This window comes from Pipistrellus kuhlii, unplaced genomic scaffold (assembly GCF_014108245.1).
Source record: "Pipistrellus kuhlii isolate mPipKuh1 unplaced genomic scaffold, mPipKuh1.p scaffold_m20_p_53, whole genome shotgun sequence".
NCBI lineage: Eukaryota > Metazoa > Chordata > Mammalia > Chiroptera > Vespertilionidae > Pipistrellus > Pipistrellus kuhlii.
Genome location: NW_023425555.1, coordinates 1,131,245 through 1,153,840, shown reverse-complemented (window position 1 = coordinate 1,153,840; position 22,596 = coordinate 1,131,245). Strand labels below are relative to the sequence as shown.

Genomic DNA, 22,596 nt, shown 5'->3' with positions numbered 1-22,596 from the left:
CGCCGCCAGGACCGAGCCCGAGCGCAGGGCGGGGCGGCCGGGCGGAGCCTGGGCCGCGGGGCGGGGCGGCGGGCGCTGCGGGCTCCGTCCCCGCGGCCTCTCGCGCCGCCTGGCGGCCCCGGGCTTCCTCCTCGCGGGGCCCCGCTCCATCGATCGGTGCCTCTCATCGCGCTCTGTCCCTGCGCATCCCCGTCTGCCCGCCCCCTTGGCCTTGGGTCTCTGCGCCGCTCACCACCACCACCTTGACCTCTCCAGCATCCTCCCTCTGCCCTTGACCTTGGCACTGAGGACAACCGAGCCGAGGACAGGCTGGCTGGGCTCTCCTTCCACCCCTGGGAACAGCTGATTGAGCTCCTCCAACACCCCCCCCCCCCCGCAAACACACACACATGCTCCCCAGGTCCCTGAAGGTGTATTTAAGTATTTTAATAATATGTATCTTTTAAAAAATACATTTTATTGATCTTTTTGCAGAGAGAAAGGGAGAGGGATAGAGAGTTAGAAACATCAATGAGAGAAACATCGATCAGCTGCCTCCTGCACACCTCCTACTGGGGATGTGCCCACAACCAAGGTACATGCCCTTGACCTGAATGGAACCTGGGACCCTTCAGTCCGCAGACCAAGGCTCTATCCACTGAGCCAAACTGGTTAGGGCTTAATTGCAATGTATCTTGTCCACCACTCTGGCAAAGGGCTGGCAACCAGAAATAGTTGTTGAATGAATGAAAGAATGTGACCTTACAGAAAATCACTTTTTAAGAAACTTAGTTGTACCCAGCTCTTCACCCTGTTTTCTTCCAAGCCCAACCATAGTGCTGGGAGGCAGGAATGGCATCCCCATTTTTACGGAGGGGGACACGGAATCGCCTCCAGAGAGCTGAGGTGGTAGAACTGATTCCAAACCCAGTGTTTGTCACAAGGCACAACGGCACTGTCCGAACCAGAACGGAACCACTGGGCTCCAGCTCCAGGGGAGACGCTGGCTGGCAGGGGACAGCACTTTTGCCAAGAGCTCCAGGAGAAGGTGGCCTTGGCAAATGTTGAAGAGGATACAGTGGCGCTGACATTTGAAAATGGACGCTTGGAGGGCGGGAAGGACTTGTCTGTGGGGACCCAAAGGGTGCCGGAGCCAAACACGTGGGCGCACCGGGCCGCAGCTTCCTTCCATACAGCCCCTTCCGAACCTGATGGCTTTCCCCTTTAAGAGCTGCTGCGCCTCACTTAACCAGCCTCCGTGTCAATCTACGTCAGCCCTCGGGCCAATCAAAGGGCAGGAAAGATCCCTTTCCTGCCTCAACCGCACTAGGGGGCGGGGCGGAAGGAGACACGCCCCCTGGACCAGAAGCCCGAGCGGCCCGGATTCAGGGACGCTCATTGGCCAAGAGGGGCCTTGGCCGTGCGTGAGGCCACGCCCCCGCGGCTGAGAGGTTGGTTGCGCGGCCGCCGGGGAAGGAGACGCTGCCCTTTCGCAGCGATGGGATCCCGGGTGAGTGGCGGCCGGGGCTGAGCCCGCCGGGCGGCCGGGCAGCGCGGCAGGGCCCGGGGCGGAGACTTGCAGCCGGCGGGAGCCGGGCCCGCGCGGGGCCCGGGGAGGGCGCAGGTGTCCGGGCTCAGCCGGCCTCGAAGGGCCCGGGTTGGAATGAGCAGGTGCCTGGCCGTGGGCGGCGCGAGAGCTGGAACGGAAGGCGCCCGGCCAGCGGGGGGATGCTCGGGCCTGGAACGCGGTGGAGGTCGGAGCGGGGCCGGGAAGGCACCCGGGATGGAAGGAGCGGTGCGCCGGTCGTGGCGGCGACCGAGGGCACCTGGCGGACCCTCGGAGTTACCCCGAGGTCCGGGGCCGGAGGGGCGGGGCCTGACCCGGCTGCTCCGGGAGGGGTCGGGATGGACGGGCTGAAAAGATTGTGAAGGCGGGGAGGCGGGGAGATTGCTGAGGTCCAGGGTGTACTGCCCAGCTCCCTGCCCGGTCGGACTGGTGAGGTGTCCAGGGTGAAATGAACTGAGTGAGCCTGGGCAGAGGGTGGTTCGAGGGAGCGCCTGGGTCAGGGTCGTTGCTGAGGTCGAGACCGAAAGGGAGGCTGCTAAGGCCAGAGCCGTTCATGGGAGCGGCCAGGGAGAGGGGGTGGAGAGTGTGGGCATCCAGGCTGAGGGTGTGGTAAGTGCTGTGGGGAGATGGAATGAGCAGGTGCCCGGGACTGCCGGGGAGGGGGGCGGGACGGATGGCATTAGAAGTGTCTGTGGGGTGGGGATACCATCACGGAGGCTTTTCCCTGGATAGAGCCGGGGGCTGGAGAGCGCTGTTGGGCTGGATCTGGATCCGTCCTTGGAGTGAAGCAGGCTCAGGGGCTGCTCTTGACCTCCCTGCAGACACAGGCCAGGCCTCCCAGCCCTGTCTCCCTCCTGGAGCGTGTGGCTGGGCTCAGCCTTAGTGCTGCGTATGGGCGTCTTTCCTGGGGACCCAGAAGGCCTCAGGTGTGGCCTGGAGAGGTGGCAGTTGCAGCGGGCAGCTGAGGTCACATCCCTGGTTGGCCATTGACTCGGGGACTTCAGTCAGGCCACTTACCTCTCAGAGCCTCAGTTTCCCCATTGCATGCAGTGGTCACGAGAGTTCTGTGAGTGACCCTGGGAGACCCAGGCCCTCCGTGGAGAGCCTGTCCCGGCCTGGCCTGCAGTCAGTGCTTGGGAAACAGCTGCTGAAGAGGGTGAGAGAGGCGGCTTACGATATGGACCCCGGCCCTGACCACTGGCCATCACGTAGCTGAATTTGCAGCCTCCCGGCAGGAGGGCTACTGCCCTCGCCATGACGGTTCCCTCAGCCCCAGGACATTTCCCAGCCAGCCCCCTCACCCTGGAGCCCAGCCCTAGATCTGGGCTGATAGCGCTGTTCTTCCTTCCCACTCCCCGGGAATGCGCTGTTTCTTGTGCTGGTCCAGTGACTCTGGCCGCCCGCCCAAGGAGACAGGGTCTGTGTGGCCTGCACATTCCTTCTGCCTGAGCTTCCCCCGGGGGAGACCTGGAAGGCGTCCTGGCCTCGGGGTGGTGTGCGGGGACCGCTCTCTGTGGTTAAGCCGCTTTCTCGCTGTTTGGAATGGGCAGCGGGTGCCCTGGGAGGGTCCCGGAAGACCCCAGGGGAAAGTTGCCCTGTGGTCTGTTGTCTTTGGGGCTTGCCACTTCCTGCTCCACGTGGAATTGAGCACAGACTGGGGTCCGGGAGACCTCGGTCCCAGCTCTGCCCCTGCCTCACACCAGCTCTGTGTCAGTTGGGACTCCTGGCCGCCTCTGTGAGCCTCAGTTTCCTCATTGGCAGTTGGCATGGTTGGGGGCACAGGTAGAGGGCATCTATTTACAGAATTGCCATCCGTCAGAGAAATAATATAGATGAAGAACTCAGCACAAACCATGCACAGAGGTGTAAAGCTGCCATTGTTATGACGGGAGGAAATGGCCGCTGTTTGCACACAGGAAGTACAGCATTCTTGGCTTTGTGGGAGCTGAACACGTTGTAATGATTCTCAGGGGCCTGGCTCTTTAGAGGCCTGAGGTTCTTGTCCAGCAGAAAGGCCAGGACGTCTGAGTGACCCTCCCTCTCCTCCCTGGGGCTGCTCTGGGCCAGCATGCCAGCGACACCGCCTCTGCCCCCGGCTCATGGCGGGCAGAGGGGCTGTGGGGCATGTGGCCGCCTTCCTGCCCGCCCTGGCATTCCGGGTGCAGGCTCTGCCCTCCAGATGCCCCAGGCACTTGTGTGAATTTCTCCTGTGCACATGTCCTCGTGTCTGACGTGGTCTGTCCCTCAGCTCTGTGGAGGGACCCTCCGGTGTGCACATTCCTGTTTCTCGGGGCCGTGCATGGCTCCTGGGACCCGGCCGGCAGCCAGCTGAAGACGCTCTCCCAGGACACACTCCCCCCCGGGGCTCTGGCCTGGGTGCCGGTCCCGCCATGGCGTTCCGGAGGACGGAGGGCATGTCCATGATCCAGGCCCTGGCCATGACGGTGGCCGAGATCCCTGTGTTCCTGTACACGACGCTGGGACAGGTGAGGAGTGGGTGGCTCGTGGTCCTGCCTTAATCGCTCTGGTCCCTGAAGCGCTGACCATCTGGAAAACCGGGCCCTCGTCATTGCTGCTCAGGCGTCCGGTGCCTCCTGTCTGAGCAGAGCAAGAGGGAGCGGGCTAGGAGTCCAGGGCCCCTCGCCTGGCCTTCACCTGTGCTGACCAGGCCTCCTGACCCTCTAAAGCTCTGCCTCGTGGGGTGAGCGCCACCAGAGGGACTCTGGGTCCAGCAGGCAGAGTGAGAATGGAGGAGGGATGCGGACGGTTGGGTGGAGTGAATGTCATCGTCTTGAAGAAGCCCTTGAGTAATGGAGCTGGCAGACCTGGGCTCAGTGTCTGTCTCTCTGTCACCTTGACCATGGGTCTCAACAGCAGGGTGAGCCTCAGACTCTTCACCGGGAGAAGGACAGGATCAGACCGGGAACGCCGGGGAAGTCCTGGTGCAGCGCCTGACGGCAGGCACCCAGGCACTCAGCTGCTAGCCATGACCCGCTGGGCCCCGGCTGATCTCCTTGGCATCGTCATTTTGCCATCCCCAGCCCTCCCTTTACACCTGTGTGGGCCACACTTCAGAGCGGCTGGCCAGGTCCCCTCTCTTGAGGTGGCCGTCCCCCTGGTCTGCAGGTATCCCCAGGGCCCGGCACGCTCCCCGCTCTCCGGGGAGATGCAGCAGCTGCCCCCTCTTTCCCTGCAGTCTGCATTCTCGCAGCTGCGGCTGACACCAGGCCTGCGGAAGGTCCTGTTTGCCACCGCCCTGGGGACCGTGGCCTTGGCCCTGGCCGCCCACCAGCTGAAGAGGCGGAGGCGGAGGAAGAAGCAGGTCGGCCCTGAGATGGGAGGTGAGCATCTGGGCACGGTGCCCCTCCCCGTCCTCATGGCCAAGAAGACCCCGTCGGTGAAGAAAGGTAGGTGTGAGGCGAGGGGAGGCCTGGCCTGCACCAGCTGGGCCCCTGTTAACTGTGGGGTCCTGGGCCAGGGACATCCTGGGAAGCGGGGTTCACAGTGGAAGGACGTGGGGGTGGTGTGGCCTAGCCCGTGTCCAGGAGGTAGCGGCTGTCCTCATTACCTGGGCCCTTTGGGTAAACCTGGGTCCTGTGTGAAATGAGCTTTCGTTTGAATTATCATCGCAAAGGGAAGGTCTTATCTTCCCCGTGGGAAAGGGAGTCTTTAGGTTTGTTCAGAACGACCCGAGAAACGCTGGTTCGCTGGGCTTCTGCTTGGCATTGGCCCCTGGGAAACCGGGAGCCACTTTGGCACCAGCCTCTGTCCTTGGTGTATCTTCAAAAGTGTTACCTTGAATCCTTTTGGAAGGAGAATTCCCAGTCAGCCCCTCGCCCAGCAGCATGGGCGGAGGAAGGAGGGGCGGGGAAGGGGGGCTGGGGGGTGGGGGGGCGCTGTGCTGGGGGTGGGGAGACAGCGAGTGGCAGGGCCAGCAGTCTTCTGCCAGATGCACAGCTCGGGGTGCTCTGCCGGCACCGGAGTCGAAGGTCAGGACAGACTCCAGAGGAGGAGGGGAGCGGGTTCTGGGGGGGACAGCCGTCCAGAGGCCGATGGAAGCCTGCGGGACCCCTTCTTCCCTGTCCTCACAGGCTACTCCAGCCGGAGGGTGCAGAGCCCCAGTAGCAAGAGCAACGACACGCTGAGCGGCATCTCCTCCATTGAGCCCAGCAAGCGCTCAGGCTCCTCCCACAGCTTGGCCTCGGTGAGGACGGGGGGTGCCTCCCAGGGGCCTGCCCCAGCCTCAGGCTCAGCCCCAGCTACTGAGGCAGTCTCTGCCCTCGGGGCTGTGGAGTGGTAGGGAGATGGGCGTAGAGATTTCATTTAGTCTTTCACTCATTCATGCATGCATGCGTGCATTTGTTCACTCATCATCCATCCATCCATGCAGGCTATTAGAGATGGCCATTGATCGCTCACTGAGTGCCAGGCATGGGCGGGAAAACATGGGTAGGTGCAGAAGAGAAGCTCATGGCTGTTGGGGGAGATACTTATCTATGAAAGTTCATTCATTCACTCATTCATTCATTAGATGTTGAGTGAACATCTGCTTTGGGCCAGGGACTCTTCTTGGTGCTGAGGATACAGAAGTGAATAAGACAAAGAGAGGTTATAGTCATTGGGGAGTGACTTCGGCTCATTCACTCATCTAGCTATTCATTCACCCCGTCAGGACTGAGCCCCAGCTCTGCACGGGGCCTGCCTGGGGACCAGGGGTGAGCAAGAGGCAGCTCTTGTTCTGGAGAAACCAGAGCCGTCACGGAGGTGGCTGCCTGTGTGGCAGCCATGGGCCGTGGCTGGCCGTATGTGCTGGGTGCTCCCTCAGTCTTCCTTGTCTGACTGGCAGCGGAGTTCAGAGCAGGGAAGGGGCCCAGGGCGGGCTTCGTAGGGGGCTGCTGAGTCCTGGGTTGGGTGTGGGCCTCCATATTTCCTCCCACCCCGGCGGTTTCTGTGAGGTGTCAGGGCTCGCAGACGGAGGACCAGGCTGTGTGAGGCCTGGGCCTCTGCACTCGGGGCTGGCTCCAGGGATGGTGCCTGGAGCGGGTGTGTGAGGCACTCGGTCAGGCGCTGGGGCGGCCGGGGCCTGCAGAGGGACTGGGAAAGCCTCACCCCTTGCCCTGGGTCTTTGTGTCTAGATGGTGGCGGTGAACACATCCAGCCCCGCAGCTGCGGGCTCGGGACCATGGGATGGCAGAGGGATGGAGGAGGCTGTGATGACCAGCGATGGCAATGCCGAGAGCCTCTACATGCAAGGTACAGGCCGGAGGTGGCCTGAGCTCCCCGGGGTGGGGCAGGCCAGCGGGAATGGCCCAGGCCAGGCCCAGGGCACTTCTCCAGGGGCTGCTTTGCAACCCACTTCGCCCTCCCTGCCCCCAAACCCTCACTCCCTGGTTTCCAGCCACTTCTGGGCAGGGGACAGGGTGGGAACAAATCAGATCTAAATAATGCCTATAAACTCAGCATCTTTAAAAAGCGATCAAGCCGAAACCGGTGTGGCTCAGTGGATAGAGCGTCAGCCTGCGGACGGAAAGGTCCCAGGTTCAATTCCAGTCAAGAGCGTGTGCCTTTGTTGCAGGCACATTGCTGGTAGGGGGTGTGCAGGAGGCAGCTGGTCGATGTTTCTCTCTCATCGGTGTTCTAGCTCTCCATCCCTCTCCCTTCCCCTCTGTAAAAAATCAATAAAATATATTTTAAAAAAATAAATAAATAAAAACTGATCAGGATCCGGCCCACACGGTCCTGCTCCTTCTTGTCCGTCGGGGCCCTCTCAGGCGACGCTGTGCAGGGCCCGGCTGCTCCCTGCTGGGCCTGACTCTCCCTTCTCCGCCCGTGCCCAGGCATGGAGTTATTCGAGGAGGCGCTGCAAAAATGGGAGCAGGCGCTGAGCGTGGGGCAGAGGGGAGACAGCGGCAGCACCCCCACACCAGGGGACGGCCTCCGGAACCCCGAGACCGCTTCCGAGGTGCTTTCTGAGGTAGGTCCCCACCCCTGACCGCGGAGAGGCCGGTGGGCAGCCAGACTTTCGGAGGCAGCCTAGCAGCCCTGCCTCCTGTCTACCAGTCACTCATCCCCTTGGATGGAGTTTTCCCCTTGGTCAGGTTGTCAGTCCATCCAGTAACGTGCCGAGCACATGCCTGGCGCTCGGTAAGTATGCAGTAAACCACAGAGATGCTTACACCCTGACGCCAGTTCCTGCGGGACTGATGGAAATAGCCTCTGTTCCTTGGGCAGCGGATCACATGGCCTTTGTCCTAGACTTTTTGAGGGGCATTGTGTAAGTTTTCTGCAGTGAACCTTTATTTCAGTGTCAGGAAAGAGACTCAGTGAAGAAGCTAAAATAAAACGTGTGTGAAGAGCACGCCAAATGTATGTCCTAGGGTGGATGTTCACTGAAGCATTATTTTGTAATAGTTGAAAAACTGGGAACTATCAGTAGGGTGTGTGATACTGTGCAGCTGTTATAAGGCCAAGGGATGGCTGACCAGCATGGCTTGGTGGTTGAGCATCAACCTATGAACCGGGAGGTCACGGTTCCATCCCCGGTCAGGGCACATGTCCAGGTTTCGGGCTTGATTCCCAGTAGGGGATGTGCAGGAGGCAGCCGATCGATGATTCTCTGTTATCATTGATGCGTCTATCCCTTTCCCTTCCTCTCTGAAATGAAAAAAAACATATTAAAAAAACAAAACAAAAAAAACGCCGAAACCGGTTTGGCTCAGTGGATAGAGCGTCAGCCTGCGGTCTGAAAGGTCCCGGGTTCGATTCCGGTCAAGGGCATGTACCTTGGTTGCGGGCACATCCCCAGTGGGGGGTGTGCAAGAGGCAACTGATCGATGATTCTCTCTCATCGATGTTTCTAATTCTCTATCCCTCTCTCTTTCTCTCTGTAAAATATCAATAAAATATATTTAAAAAATATATATATATATAAATAAATAAATAAACTAAAAAAAAAAGGCTGAGGGAAATTATGTGGGCTGTTAGGCTGCTATCTCCACGATATAGCAAGTGAGAAAAGCAAGATGGAGAATGTGTATAAAATGATGCAGGTATGCATTTTTATTTTACTTATTTTTAAATATATTTTATTGATTTTTTTTACAGAGAGGTAGGTAGAAGGATAGAGAATTAGAAACATCGATCAGCTGCCTCCTGCACACCACCTACTGGGGATGTGCCCGCAACCAAGGTACATGCCCTTGACTGGAATTGAACCTGGGACCTTTCAGTCCACAGGCCGACGCTCTATCCACTGAGCCAAACCAGTTTCAGCTAGGTGTGCGTTTTTAAAAGACATCCGTGCATCTGTGCGCTTCCTGGTAGCTGCTGGTACATGCGTGCAGTCTTCCTTTCCGTGACAGGTACACGTGGGAAATGGTTAGCAGTGCCCTGTGGGAGCGGGGCTGCAGGGAGAGGTGGAAAGGCTTGTATGGTACTTCCCTGCACTTTTCAGGACTTTCCTGTGCTGTTGGACTTTTCTCATGTTGAGCACATGCATGGGCGGGGCTTGTATACATGATGAGCTTGTGGGCCATTTCTGTTTTATTCTTCTTTTTTTAAATATATTTTATTGATTTTTCACAGAGAGGAAGAGAGAGGGATCAGAGTTAGAAACATCTATGAGAGAGAATCATCGATCAGCTGCCTCTTGCACACCCCCTATTGGGGATGTGCCCACAACCAAGGTACATACATGCCCTTGACCGGAATCGAACCCGGGACCTTTCAGTCCGCAGGCCAACGCTCTATCCACTGAGCCAAACTGGTGCCAGCAGTTTTATTCTTTTAAATAGATTTTTATTTTAATTCATAGAGGAAAGGAGAGGGAGAAAGAGATAGGAATATCAATGGTAAGAGAATCATTGGTCGGCTGCCTCCTGCACACCTGCTACTGGGGACCAAGCCTACAACCTGGGCATGTGCCCTTGACCAGAATCGAACCTGGGACCTTTCAGTCCACAGGCCGACACTGTCCACTGAGCCCAGCTGGCTAGGGCTGCTTTATTCCTGGCACTTCTCTGTATTAAAAACGAAGTCTTTCTGAGCTCCGGTGCTCTGCTGGAGCGAGGCCACACGGGAGGGCCGTCTCTGGGGAGCCGTCCGACACTTCTGTCCCTGACGTCAGTCCGGTGTTAGCCAGGAAATGGGAGCAACCTCAGTTGTTGAAACGGGAGGCGGTTATTCCTCCCGGGGTTTGGGTGTACAGGTGAGGGAGGAGCTGGGTTGTCCCAGGGCTGGAGGGATGTGCCCTGGAAGCTAGCACCTAGATATTACATACAAATATCCACAGCAGTGTCATTTGTATGGGGCTGACCCCACTTTGGTAGGGTGGGGCAGGGGTATGGTGGGGCAGAGGTATGGTGGGAGGCAGGAGGAGGAGGAGGAGGGGAGAGTTTCTTTGTCTTCCTCCCCGCCCCCTGCTTTGCTCCACCTGTGCCTCTGTTGGCCGGGAGTCTGGGAATCAGCATTTGTAGCAACAGGATGGGGACATGCCTGGCACAGCCTGTAACCAGTGGGTGACGGGCCCTCCGCCCCCGCTGGCGCATTCTCTCAGACAGAGGCTGTCACACAGGCATGGCCACCTGGTTGTGGACACAAAGGTTGGGAAACGCCTGTGGCGCAAGCAAGCCGTCGGTGCCCTAGGAGGCAGCTGCTTTGGGCCACTCTGCGTGTGGGCAGGCGGGGGGGGGGGGGGCGGGGGAGGGTAGGGCAGGGAGGTGGAGGGAGGAGCTCAGTGTCCCAATTATACTTACTGCTAATGCCACAGTGTAACATCCTACAACTTCCATTGTGCTTCTGATTGTGAAAGCAGAGAAACACTCCTTACAAAATAGTGAAAATACAGACAGAAAAGCGTGGGAAAATAAGAGCTCAGACTCTGATCTTGGCAAAGGCCTTTGCCCTCCCTGGTGTCGTCGGTGGGATGTCAGTGCCACCATGTGATCCGGCCCATAGTAGGCTCTCAGAAAATGACCCTAATATCTTTGTCATCAGTGTTGCTGATGCCCGGAACCCTTCATCCAAACACAACCGCTTAGTGTCCTTCTGGGTATTTTTCTCCCATCCAGGTACTAACCAGGCCCGACCCTGCTTAGCTTCCGAGATCAGACGAGATCGGGCGGTTCAGGGTGATATGGCCGTAGACGTTCTGGGTATTTTCCTATGCTAAACGTTTTTTAACAAGTTTCTTGAAACATAATTCTCAAACCATAAAATTCACCAATATAAAATGTCAATGGCTTTTATCTTTTTAAAAAAATATATTTTATTGATTTTTTTACAGAGAGGAAGAAAGAGGGATAGAGAGTTAGAAACATCGATGAGAGAGAGTCATCTATCAGCTGCCTCTTGCAAACCCCCTACTGGGGATATGCCCACAACCAAGGTACATGCCCTTGACCGGAATCGAACCCGGGACCCTTCAGTCCCCAAGCCGACCATTAGGGGGTGTGCAGGAGGTGGCTGGTCGATGTTTCTCTCTCATCGATGTTTCTGGCTCTCTATCCCTCTCCCATCCTCTCTGTAAAAAAATCAATAAAATATATATTAAAAGAAAAAAGTAAAAGGGAAATGATGAGTTAACTTAACCATGTATTTTATTCAAGCTAATGTATCCCGAATGTTACCATTTCAACGTGTGATGGACAATCACCGAGATTATTTATTTACTTGCTTGGTACTAAGTCTTTGAAACCCAGAGTGGATTATACTTTGGGCACATCCCAGTTGGGACTGGCCACTTCAGAGTTCTCTGTCCACATGTGGTAGTGGCTCCTGGATTGGGCAGCTCAGGTCCAGATCTGTGCTCTCACCGGGGGGGCCCAGGGCCAGCTCCTCTCCCCAGAGGCCGGGCGCCATTGTTGCTGAGGGGAGGGGCTGTTGGCATGGGCGCTTGGCGGGCCTGGGGCGATGGGCGCTGTTTCACCCGCAGCCAGAGTCCCAGCGGAGGGAGTTCGCAGAGAAGCTGGAGTCCCTGCTGCACCGGGCCTACCACCTGCAGGAGGAGTTTGGGTCCACCTTCCCGTCCGACAGCCTGCTGCTGGACCTGGGTGAGCGGCCCCCCAGGCTGCGGTGGGGTGGGGCAGGCGGGAGGCGGGAGGCGGTGAGAGAGCTGGGGCGTGACCCCCTCAGTGCATCAGCCAGACAGAATCCCCAGGGCCCTCAGACCTCCTCCAATCTTTTGCACAGATGGGGAAACTGAGGCTGCAGGAGGGGCAGAGCCGTTCCCCGATACATGGTGGGCAGGAGCAGAGTGGACTCCCTCAAGCCCTTTGGTATCTGTCATTGGCTCAGTTCAGCCTGTCAGGGGAGCGACTTCCCCTGAAGATCCCGGGGCCTCCAGGCCTCGGGGTCCGGCTGTGTGGCTGTGGGCAGGTCCTGCACAGCCTCGTTCCCACGCCTCACGGTGCCCACCTCACGGCTGACTCAGGACTGGAGGAGGCCACGTGTGAGCACTGAGCCCGTCTTCACGCACAGTGCTCAGTAATAGGGGCTTTGTGCTCGTCGCCCTTGTCCGCCTGTCAGGGTTCTAGGCTCTGAGTCCGCAGGTCAGCTCCGTGCTCCGGAGTCCCCGCTCAGCCCTCCGCCCTGCTCTTCCCAGAGCGGACCCTCATGCTGCCCCTGGCCGAGGGCTCGCTGCGCCTGCGGGCGGACGATGAGGACAGCCTGATCTCCGACGAGTCCTTCTTCTCTGCCACCGAGGTGAGCAGGGACACACACACACACACACACACACACACACACACCCCGAGGTGAGCGGACACACACACACACACACACACACCCCCCGAGGTGAGCGGGGACACACACACACACCCCCCGAGGTGAGCGGGGACACACACACACACACCCCCCCCGAGGTGAGCGGACACACACACACACACACACACACACCCCCCGAGGTGAGCGGACACACACACACACACACACACACACACACACACCCCGAGGTGAGCGGACACACACACACACACACACACACACACCCCGAGGTGAGCGGGGACACACACACACACACACACACACACCGAGGTGAGCAGGGACACACACACACACACACACACACACCGAGGTGAGCAGGGACACACACACACACCCCCCCCGAGATGAGCGGGGACACACACACACACACACACACACCCCAAGGTGAGCGGACACACACACACACACACACACACCCCCGAGGTGAGCGGACACACACACACACACACACACGCACCCCCCCCCTCGAGGTGAGCGGACACACACACACACACACACACACACACCGAGGTGAGCGGACACACACACACACACACACACACACACCCGAGGTGAGCGGACACACACACACACACACACACACACCCCCCGAGATGAGCGGACACACACACACACACACACACACACCGAGGTGAGCGGACACACACACACACACACACACACACCCCGAGGTGAGCGGACACACACACACACACACACACACACACACACCGAGGTGAGCGGACACACACACACACACACACAACACACCCCGAGGTGAGCGGACACACACACACACACACACACACACACACCCGAGGTGAGCGGACACACACACACACACACACACACACCCCCACCCCGAGGTAAGCGGACACACACACACACACACACACACACGCGCACCCCCCCCCGACGTGAGCGGACACACACACACACACACACACACACACCGAGGTGAGCGGACACACACACACACACACACACACCGAGGTGAGCGGACACACACACACACACACACACACACACACCCGAGGTGAGCGGACACACACACACACACACACACACACCCCGAGGTGAGCGGACACACACACACACACACACACACACCCGAGGTGAGCGGACACACACACACACACACACACACACCGAGGTGAGCGGACACACACACACACCACACACACACCCCCCGAGGTGAGCGGACACACACACACACACACACACGCACCCCCCCCCCCCCGAGGTGAGCGGACACACACACACACACACACACACACCCAGAGGTGAGCGGACACACACACACACACACACACGCACCCCCCCCCCCGAGGTAAGCGGACACACACACACACACACACACACACGCGCACCCCCCCCCTCGACGTGAGCGGACACACACACACACACACACACACACCCGAGGTGAGCGGACACACACACACACACACACACACACACACACACCCGAGGTGAGCGGGAGGAGGTGGTGGACACCGAGGACAGGGGAGGACAGGGGAGGACCCTCTGCGGCCCTGGGTGAGCACGGTCGTGGGAAAGGCAGCCGTTTCCTCCTCCGGGAGCAGTTTGGCAGCCACCACGTGCTGCTCCCCGGGGACTCGTGCAGGGGCTGGGGGTGGGGAGGCCTCAGAAGCCAGGGGTCCCGGGTCTTAGGGGTGAGGGCAGGGTCCCCGATGACCTCTCCCTTCCCTATGCCGCATGCCCATTGCTTGGCACCAGTCTGCTGCCGTGTGTGCCCGGCCAGCTGTCCGGGCCTGGGCGGGAGGACAGGGGCTCAAGCCCAGTGTATGGTCCCCTGGGGACACTGAGGGCTGGAGCTGGGCTTGAACCCGGGCTTCTGCCTCCTTCTGACATCTCCTCTGAGAGGCCGCCTAGGGTGTCCCCTGGGCATGGGCCTCACGGGGCCGCTGTGGACACTGGCTCTGACCGACTCTCCCCACACCCTCCCAGCTCTTTGAGTCCCTGCAGGTGGACGACTACCTGATCCCGCTCTCCAGGCCCGCTGCCGCGTACGAGGAGGCGCTGCAGCTGGTGAAGGAGGGCAAGGTGCTCTGCCGGACCCTCAGGTGAGCAGGGGGGCGGGAGGCGGGGGCAGGGGCCGGCGGGCAGGCCCTGTCCCCCTCGGAGGAGGCGAGCAGCCGGCGGCCTTTGGTGAGGACTCGGCTGGGCCAGGCTCACTGAGGGCCCCGATGGGCCGCACCAGCTCCTGCCCCATCACAGAGGGCCTGGGAGGGTCCCAGTACCGTGTCTGACCTAAGTGCTCAGAGTCCAGCCCAGAAGCACAGGGGGCTGATCCTCAGCCCTCTGCCCCTTTCTGTGGTATTGTCGGCATCTTATTCCTTCTACATGAATTCTCCTCAGAACTTGGCTTTTGGTCATGACTCACATTTAAATTATGTTTCAAGTTCGCTGACTGAAATGGTTGGAAGCTGAAGCTGAAGGCCTGGGGACTGGGTAAAGGGGAGGCAGACCCCGTGGGCAGCAGCCCCCGCCTGGTGTCCTGCCACCTGGGAGCATTGGCCATTTCTGTCCTTGGCTAATGGGGCCTGAAGGAGGCCCAGGTCAGCCCGACCCCCAGGGACCAGACCTGCCACGTCCTCAGAGAGCAGCCAGCCAGCCGCGTCCTTTGGTTTGGGGGGACGGAGGCCTAGAGGGGGGCAGACACCTGCCCGAGGTCACGCTGACAAGCCAAGGCAGGGCCAGCCCGGGCTCCCCTCAGAGCCACACGGAGGCGCCGCTGGCGGGGCCCAGGTGGCCTGACGGTGTGTGTCTCCCCTCAGGACAGAGCTGCTGTGCTGCTACAGCGACCACGACTTCCTGGCCAAGCTGCACTGCGTGCGGCAGGCGTTCGAGGTGGGTGTGCTGCCGGCGCCTGCGGAGGGGCAGTCGGGACGGGCGGCCAGGCAGGCCTCCTGGGGGCGTGCTCCCTCGCGGGCCCTCTGTGCATATGCTCACTCACTCGGCACGGTGTCCCCCTCCTCACGGCTGGGGGGACGGCCCGTGGCCAGCTCACCCGCCCCTTCCTCAGGGCCTCCTGGAGGACCAGACTCACCGGCTCTTCTTCGGGGAGGTGGGCCGCCAGATGGTGACGGGCCTGATGACCAAGGCTGAGAAGGTACTGTGCGGGGGGGGCGGGAGGGGGCGCGCGGGGGATCTTCTTTCAGGTTTTCTTCCCCCTCACCTTGCTTTCTGGTTTTTAAATGTATTTATTTATTTTAACTGTGACACTCATTTTTAATTGATTTCAGAGAGGGGGAGAGAGAAACATCAGTGATGAGAGAGCACCGTTGATCAGCTGCCTCCTGCATCGCTCCCCATCCAGCTTGTAGGGTGCCTTGTTCCCTCATTCCTCAGTGAGCGCCTACCCCACCCCGTCACATTTTAGCGAGCACTGGCCCCGTGCCTCCGCTGCACGTGGTTCTGTGTAAATGGCATCGGCCTGTCCATGTTGTTCTGTGTCAGCTCTGTCCCGCCTGGCTCTCGGGCATGTCACTGATCTCACAGAACCTCAGTATTCCTAACTGAAGTGGGGCTGACACCGGCATGTCCCTCACAGATCCGTAGGAATCAGATGAGTTAATCTCTATTAGATCGGTGCCCGGCACATACCAGCTTTCCGTGTCCGGACACTGCAGGCTGTGGCAGCTAACTCGTGGGCGGGCGAGTGCAGAGCTTGTCCGGAGTGCCGGCAGCCTGTGGCGGCGGCCGCAGTCATGCACTATTCATCGCTGAGGTCCGGGCACGGCTGATTGTGTTACGTGCGTGGCTGGTTGACTCCCCCCGAAAGGCCCTGCGTGTGGGGCTGTAGCTTCTCCCGTTTCACATGAGGCTCAGGGTCCCAGAGATTTGGATCTCTGGCTGCCTGGCTCCACCCCATGCCCTCACCCTCCTGCGGTGGCACCGGCCTCTCCTGGGAGGCGGTGGGCGCTCAGGGAGGCGCCGGGCTGAGACGTGCTGGGCGCTGGTTTGTGTCCTGCAAACGCCCTGTCCTCTGCAGAGGCACCCCGAGGTGGGCAGGGGACCCTCTCGCCTCGTTTTCTCCGTGGCTGCTGCTCGGGGATCGGCGTGTTCCCTCTGGGCCAGCCTGTCCCCGCGGATCTGCTCCAGCTGGGTCCCCGACTCCTCCCCGACGCGCGCGGACGTGCTTCTCCCCAGAGCCCCAAAGGCTTCCTGGAGAGCTACGAGGAGATGCTGAGCTACGCTCTGCGGCCGGAGACCTGGGCCACCACGCGGCTGGAGCTGGAGGGCCGCGGGGTGAGTTGGTTCGTGCTAAGGCCCTGCGCCCTGAGCAGGGGGTGCCTGGCCGAGCTCCGCCTTGTGGAGGGCTGGGAAGGCTCCATCGGTGCTGGGAGCCCCCGTGTCCGCTCTGTCCTAGGCCCAGGCCGGGGCGGGATGGCCCCAGTGCACCCCACTGTGGAGCAGGGAGGGGTCTGCTCAGCCCCGGCCCCCCCGGCCCGCCCTCAGTGCCGCCTGCCCCCGCAGGTGGTGTGCATGAGCTTCTACGACATCGTGCTGGACTTCATCCTCATGGACGCCTTCGAGGACCTGGAGAACCCGCCGTCCTCCGTGCTGGCCGTGCTGCGGAACCGCTGGCTGTCCGACAGCTTCAAGGAGACGGTGGGTGCTGCCCGCTCCTGCCCGCTGGCCTGGCCCCCGTCCTCCACCCCTGGCCTGGGCGCCAAGGCTGGCTCCCACCATCAGACAGCGGCCACCCCCTGCGCAGGCTCCCCTCCCCTCGGCCCTGGGGAAGCTTCCCAGGGACCCAGTGCTGTCCTGTGCCTTTCCTTCCGCACTGTGCGCTCACTGTCTGCTCGTCTGTGCTGCGCTCCTTACTGCTGCCGCTGTTAATGCGGCTGTTAATGCGGCTCACTGGGGAGAAGGAGGGGAGCTACTGAGGAAGCACTGCGCTGAGGCCCCTGCAGGGCCCCTCAGGAAGCCCTGACCTGGCAGGGGCGGGAGAGGGCAGGCAGTCCAGGTGGTCACCATGGACCCACACCACTGAGTGAGATGGGGCGCCGGCTATGGCCGTGCCGCAGGTCAGGAAACGGGCTCAGAGATGTTCCGTGGCTAGCCCAGGCCCCCGGGCTCAGCGTCAGGGGCACGAGCAGACTTCGGTGGACGTGATTCCTGACTGAGGGGAGGGAGCAGCAGAGCTCAGCACCAGGCCCTGTCTTCCTGCCCATTACTCAGCTCCCACTGGTCTGTCTCTGGTGCAGGCCCTGGCCACTGCGTGCTGGTCCGTCCTCAAAGCCAAGAGGAGGCTGCTGATGGTGAGTGACCTGGAGGGGCCTGGCGGGTGCTGTGGGGGCTCTGGGTGTGGCGCCCCGCTGACCCTCCCGTCAGGGCGTGCTGGTCCCTGGCTGAGGCAGGACAGGGCAGGTGTGAGGAGAATGGGGCGGTGCAGGGTGCTTGCTGAGCCCCCAGGCCTGGCTGCCCCTTTTGGCCTCTGTCACAGTGCTGGCCACTGTCCTGCCAGCACCTCCCTTTTACCAGGAGCACCTCTGTGTCACCCTGGAGCCCAGCAGCATCGGCATCAGGAGATGCTGAAGGCCTCAGAGAGGGAGGAGCATCTCTGGGGGAGGGAGGGCACAGGCATGGCGTGGCTGCTGGCTCAGGGGAGGCCCTGGGGGGGGCAGGATGCTCAGGGGCAGGCAGAGCGGCCTCCCTGCCATCGGCTGCTGTTATCTGCGCTCCCAGGCGGAGGCTGGCTGCACTATCGGGGCTGCAATCCATTGTTCCTCCAGCCAGCCAGGCTCTGCTGCCCTGCTGATACCAGCTGCTGCCAGTAGAGGCCCCAGGCACTTCCTGTGCTGGCCCCAGGCCCCTCCTTATGCAGCCCTCACAGCAGCCCCGAGGTCGCCCCCGTTCCGCACAGGTGGAAAGACGGCCTTCCTGAGTCTCCTGCCCAGGGTCACCCAGCCAGCAAGTGACCGAGCCAGGCCCCCTCTGAGACCAGACCTCAGGGGGACACCGGCGTCCCAGGCTCAGCCTTGCTCCCTACAGGTGCCTGACGGCTTCATCTCCCATTTCTACTCCGTATCGGAGCACGTGAGCCCCGTCTTGGCCTTTGGCTTCCTTGGACCCAAGCCCCAGCTCGCCGAAGTCTGTGCTTTCTTCAAGGTGAGCGGGCGCTGGGGCCGCCGCTCCCTCGGGCCTGCTGTCCCGGCCCCTGGCATCGGCCCGGAGGTGCCGGGGGTGCAGGGCGGGCTGCTCCTAGGAAGGCCAGTGGGTACCGGAGAGCGTGCTGCCCCTCCGCTGGGAGCCTGGTGGGCGGGGCTGAGGGAGTCCTGGGGCCAGAACCCGAGGACACGAGACTCGGTCGGTGTCCCAGAGGCCAGGGGAGGGCTGGGGGGTCTGGAGGCCACCAGGTGGGCAGGGGCCGGGGCCCGGGTCTCATGCCAGCCCTGTCCCAGCACCAGATCGTGCAGTACCTGCGGGACATGTTCGACCTGGACAACGTGCGGTACACCTCGGTGCCGGCGCTGGCCGACGACATCCTGCAGCTGTCCCGGCGACGCAGCGAGATCCTGCTCGGCTACCTGGGGGCGCCGGCGGCCGGCAGCCTGGGCCTGAACGGCGAGCTGCCCCGAGACAGCGGCCCCCCGGGGGAGCTGTAGCCGCGCGGGCGCTGGCTGGCAGGGGGCTGCTGGGCCCCGTCCACGTGGTGATGGCAGAGCCGAGGTGCCTCCTCCCTCCTTCGGGTTGACAATCAAGGGCCGGGGCATCTGTGCATCAGCAGCACAGAGCCCAGGCTGTGAGTGCCGAGGGCAGTTGCCCCTGACCTTGCCCCACCCCCAGTCATTCTGGGGATCCCCAAGGCCTGGGGCGTGAACTTCCCTGAGAGGGAGGGAGCCCCTAGGGGCCTGGCTGCCCTCGGCTGTCCCCGGGGAGGCGGCGGCTGACCAGTGGCCAGTGGGGCCTGAGGGAGAGGACGGTAGGAAGAGAGAGAGAGGAAGTTGTTGTGAAGGGAATTGGGGCAGGCAGAGCTGGGGTGCCCTGGGTGTGGGACCCCAAAAGCTCCCACCACTCTGGGCTGCTGACGAGGGGCTGGGAGGGAGGAGGTGAAAATGGGGTGCAGGGCTCTGTGGGGAAGGTCCTCCGTGTCCTGAGCTGGAAGGAACCTGGCTGAGATTCTCAGAATCCAGGCCCCTGGCCACCAGTTCCCAGACCCCACCACCACCCAGAGCGTTTGCAACTCAGTGAGGGCGGGGCCTCCAGGTGGCCGTCAGGAGGGGGACGCAGGAGGGACTCTCCTGTGCTCCCATCTGGGCAGGGACTGGGCGCTGGTCAGACCCAAGCACCACCCAGGACATTGTCCTCCCTGCCAAAGCCTGTCATCTCCGCTCTGCCACCCAAAGACAGGCGGGGCGGGGCCTGTGCCCCACCCTCCTCCCACCCTCCTCCCTCCTGAGCCCAGGACTCTGGGTGGTGCTGGGTGCTGGGCGGAGGCTCTGACCGGGAGTGGTCAGGCCTATCGCCTGTGCTGCCCTGGCTGGTGGCCCAGGAGCGGGGCCCAGGGACCACACGGCGGAGGTCAGGAGGCCGACGCTGGCCCAGCCCCCAGCCCTCACCAGGACAGGGACCTGCCCCGCACGGGGACGCACACGTCTGAGTCCGCGCAGGGCCGCCTCCCGCTGGTCCTGCAGATGGAGGCAGCCCTGTCCCCGCCATCTGTCCCCGTCACAGGTTCTCTCAGCCCCGCAGACTCACCGGAGCTGGGATGTTTTATTTATTGCCTTAACACTTTATTTTGAGGTTCTGCCCGTCCGGGTTGGGAGGCCTGTGAGAGAAATAACACTCTCCCTGCTCTCCACTCCCTGGATTTGGGGACTGGCTCCTCAGGCTGGACCCCTCCCTGAATGGCAGAGGGGTCCAGGGAAGGATGATCTTGCCCATTTGGGTGGGGGGAGAGAGGGGGTGGGCAAGGGAGATGTGAGCCCACTTCCCTCCTGGAACCCATCCCTCTGCACCCCTCTCCCTTCCCATGCTTCCCCGGGCTCTGGCCCCAAACCCACCTGCGGCCTCCGGGAGGTCAGGCCCCAGGTGCCCTCTCCCATCCCAACATTCCGTCACTGACACTTTCCCGGCTGTGAATGTAATCTGGGGCCTGGGCCCGCCCGCACTGATTTACTCCCAAATCACACACAAGTGGCATTTTCATTTTCTCTGTTTACACATCTGTGCTCTGCCCCCGGCACCTCATCTGTCACAGCTTCTAACTTCTGTGTGGTGAGCTCTGTGCACCGACATCGAGTCCAATAAATGATCTAAAGGATTTCCTTCCACGTTGCCATGCTGCTGGGTACATGTGTGGCCAGCTGCTTCCTGGACCGCAGCTGGGGACCCCTCTTGGGGTGCAGTTAGTGGAGGTGTCAGGAGGGCAAGGGTCAAGGACAGCCTGGTAGGGGCCATGTGGCCCTAGGCAGGGAGGCCCTGGGGCGGGGTGGGGGGCAGGGAAATGCTGGAGGGCACAGTGTGGGTGGGCGGCCTGGGTGGGGGGCAGCTCGGGCAGCTTCTAGGTGAGGCTTCTGTCTGAGTCTCTGTTCAATTCTGCACGAGGTGGGTATTGGAAGAAGCCAGGAGTGTAGGGTCGGGCTCAGTCACTGAGCCTGCGCTGGTGAGAGCCAGGCTGAGGGGCGGAGACAGGTGGGAGCAGAGCGGATCTGAGCTGCTGGATATTCGGGTGTATCCATGGGCAGTTGGGCATTGCAGGGTTTATGTGAAGGGTATTTTAAAAACAAAGTCACTTTGAAAAGTTCCAGATGTACCAAAGAGTTAAAAAGAAAACCATAATAAAGACTATCCATAAAACCAACACCGCAAGTCAGTAATAACATCTCACCATTTCTTTAAACACATTTTTAAAGTAAGTTCCAGACATGTACTTCATCCCTCAACACCTGGCCAGGCAGGTCTTAAAGTGAGGAGGTAGTTCCCGGGCATGGCCAAGGTACCATAACCACACCTGGAGAGGGTATCGCCGATTCTCCAGTATCTGAAAGATGTGTTTTCCAATCGGCTGGGGATGGCTTCGTTCCCCCAGAAAGGACAGTGCCCGACTCCTGTACGGGTGTTAGAGACGCGAGCCGATTGGTCACCTCTGAGGCTAGCCAGTCGTTTTGTTGGATCAAACAGCTTTATTGAGGTATAATGTGTGCCATAAAATTCATCTGCGTTAATTTTTAGTAAATTCACAGCGTGTGCGGCTGTTCCCACTGTGTGCTTTTAGAACATTCCCACCGCCACAGAAAGGAAGTCCCCCGGCCCCAGGCCGCCACCAACCTGCTTTCTCTTGATTTGCCTTTCCTGGACATTTCTGTAAACGGAATCCTGCAGTCTGTGACCTTTGTGCTGGTTTCTAACGATGTTTCAGATTTGTCCATTTGATGGCATGTGCCAGTAACTTACTTCTGATGCCGACTAGCTTTCAACATACCACTATGGACTCATGGGTTTTTATTTGATATGTACAGTGACAAGCATTCTTCTGATGCTCACATTGGCCAGCGAGAGCCCCTCTGAGCTGGTTCCTGGGTCCGTTTGATGCACGCACACCCCTCCCCGTCCCCATCAGTCTCCGAGGACTTCATCTCTACATGACGTGATGTCCCCGAAGCCAGAGTCCCAGAGACCAGAGCTGGGGGACCCTGCTGATTGCCTGGGAATTCAGACACAGAAGTCCGGAGCGAGTGAAGGAACCTCTAACAGGGCAGCAGCTGACACGTTTTGGGGAAATAGGCCCAGAGAGCGAAAGAGTTGGCGCATAAACCAGTGTTCGACTTTGTGCCTCTAATTTCAGGGCTGCCCTGTGTGAACTCCCTGCCAGGGGCGAGGCCGGAGTGAAAGGCCAGCCATACCTGGGATAACTGGGCATCTGGGAAAGCCTAGATCTCAGGCTTGTAAGAGGATACTTAGGGCCGAAACCAGTTTGGCTCAGTAGATACGGCCTGCAGACTGAAAGGTCCTGGGTTTGATTCCGGTCAAGGGCATGTACCTTGGTTGCAGGCACATAAAGAGAAAACATTTTTAAAGAGTCAAATGGAAAATAAATGGTATGTTTGCACTGTAGAATATGATATGGCAATGAGAGTGGGCAGCATGGATACATCTCACAAACAATGCTAGTAAAAGAAACCACACACAGTACATACGGGTGGGGCAAAAGTAGGTTACAGTGGTTCGTCTGGAAAATAATCTATATAAAAGCCTAAGTAACTGGCTGACCGGCTGGTAGCGATGACATGTGCTGACCACCAGGGGGCAGAGACTCAATGCAGGAGCGGAAACCACAG

General features: G+C 60.2%; 1 protein-coding gene across 1 annotated transcript; it reads left to right on the top strand.

Annotated features, from left to right (window-relative positions):
• The first annotated feature begins 1,352 nt into the window (after positions 1 to 1,352).
• MIGA2 (mitoguardin 2) lies at positions 1,353 to 20,579 on the top strand. The gene is made up of 16 exons (XM_036416233.2): positions 1,353 to 1,489; positions 3,795 to 4,032; positions 4,743 to 4,953; positions 5,638 to 5,750; positions 6,682 to 6,799; positions 7,384 to 7,520; positions 11,478 to 11,595; positions 12,147 to 12,247; positions 14,255 to 14,370; positions 15,085 to 15,157; positions 15,333 to 15,419; positions 16,460 to 16,558; positions 16,787 to 16,921; positions 17,521 to 17,574; positions 18,308 to 18,424; positions 18,718 to 20,579. Exons 2-16 carry the CDS (start codon positions 3,937 to 3,939, stop codon positions 18,919 to 18,921), a joined length of 1,779 nt encoding a protein of 592 aa, XP_036272126.1. The 5' UTR covers positions 1,353 to 1,489; positions 3,795 to 3,936; the 3' UTR covers positions 18,922 to 20,579.
• Positions 20,580 to 22,596: the final 2,017 nt, after the last annotated feature.

Coding starts and splice junctions, on each gene's coding strand:
- MIGA2 (XM_036416233.2), top strand. CDS start 3,937: ATGGCGTTCCGGAGGACGGAGGGCATGTCCATGATCCAGGCCCTGGCC. Junction 11,596..12,146: donor CAGCCTGCTGCTGGACCTGG/GTGAGCGGCCCC, acceptor TGCTCTTCCCAG/AGCGGACCCTCATGCTGCCC. Junction 16,559..16,786: donor TGGAGCTGGAGGGCCGCGGG/GTGAGTTGGTTC, acceptor CTGCCCCCGCAG/GTGGTGTGCATGAGCTTCTA.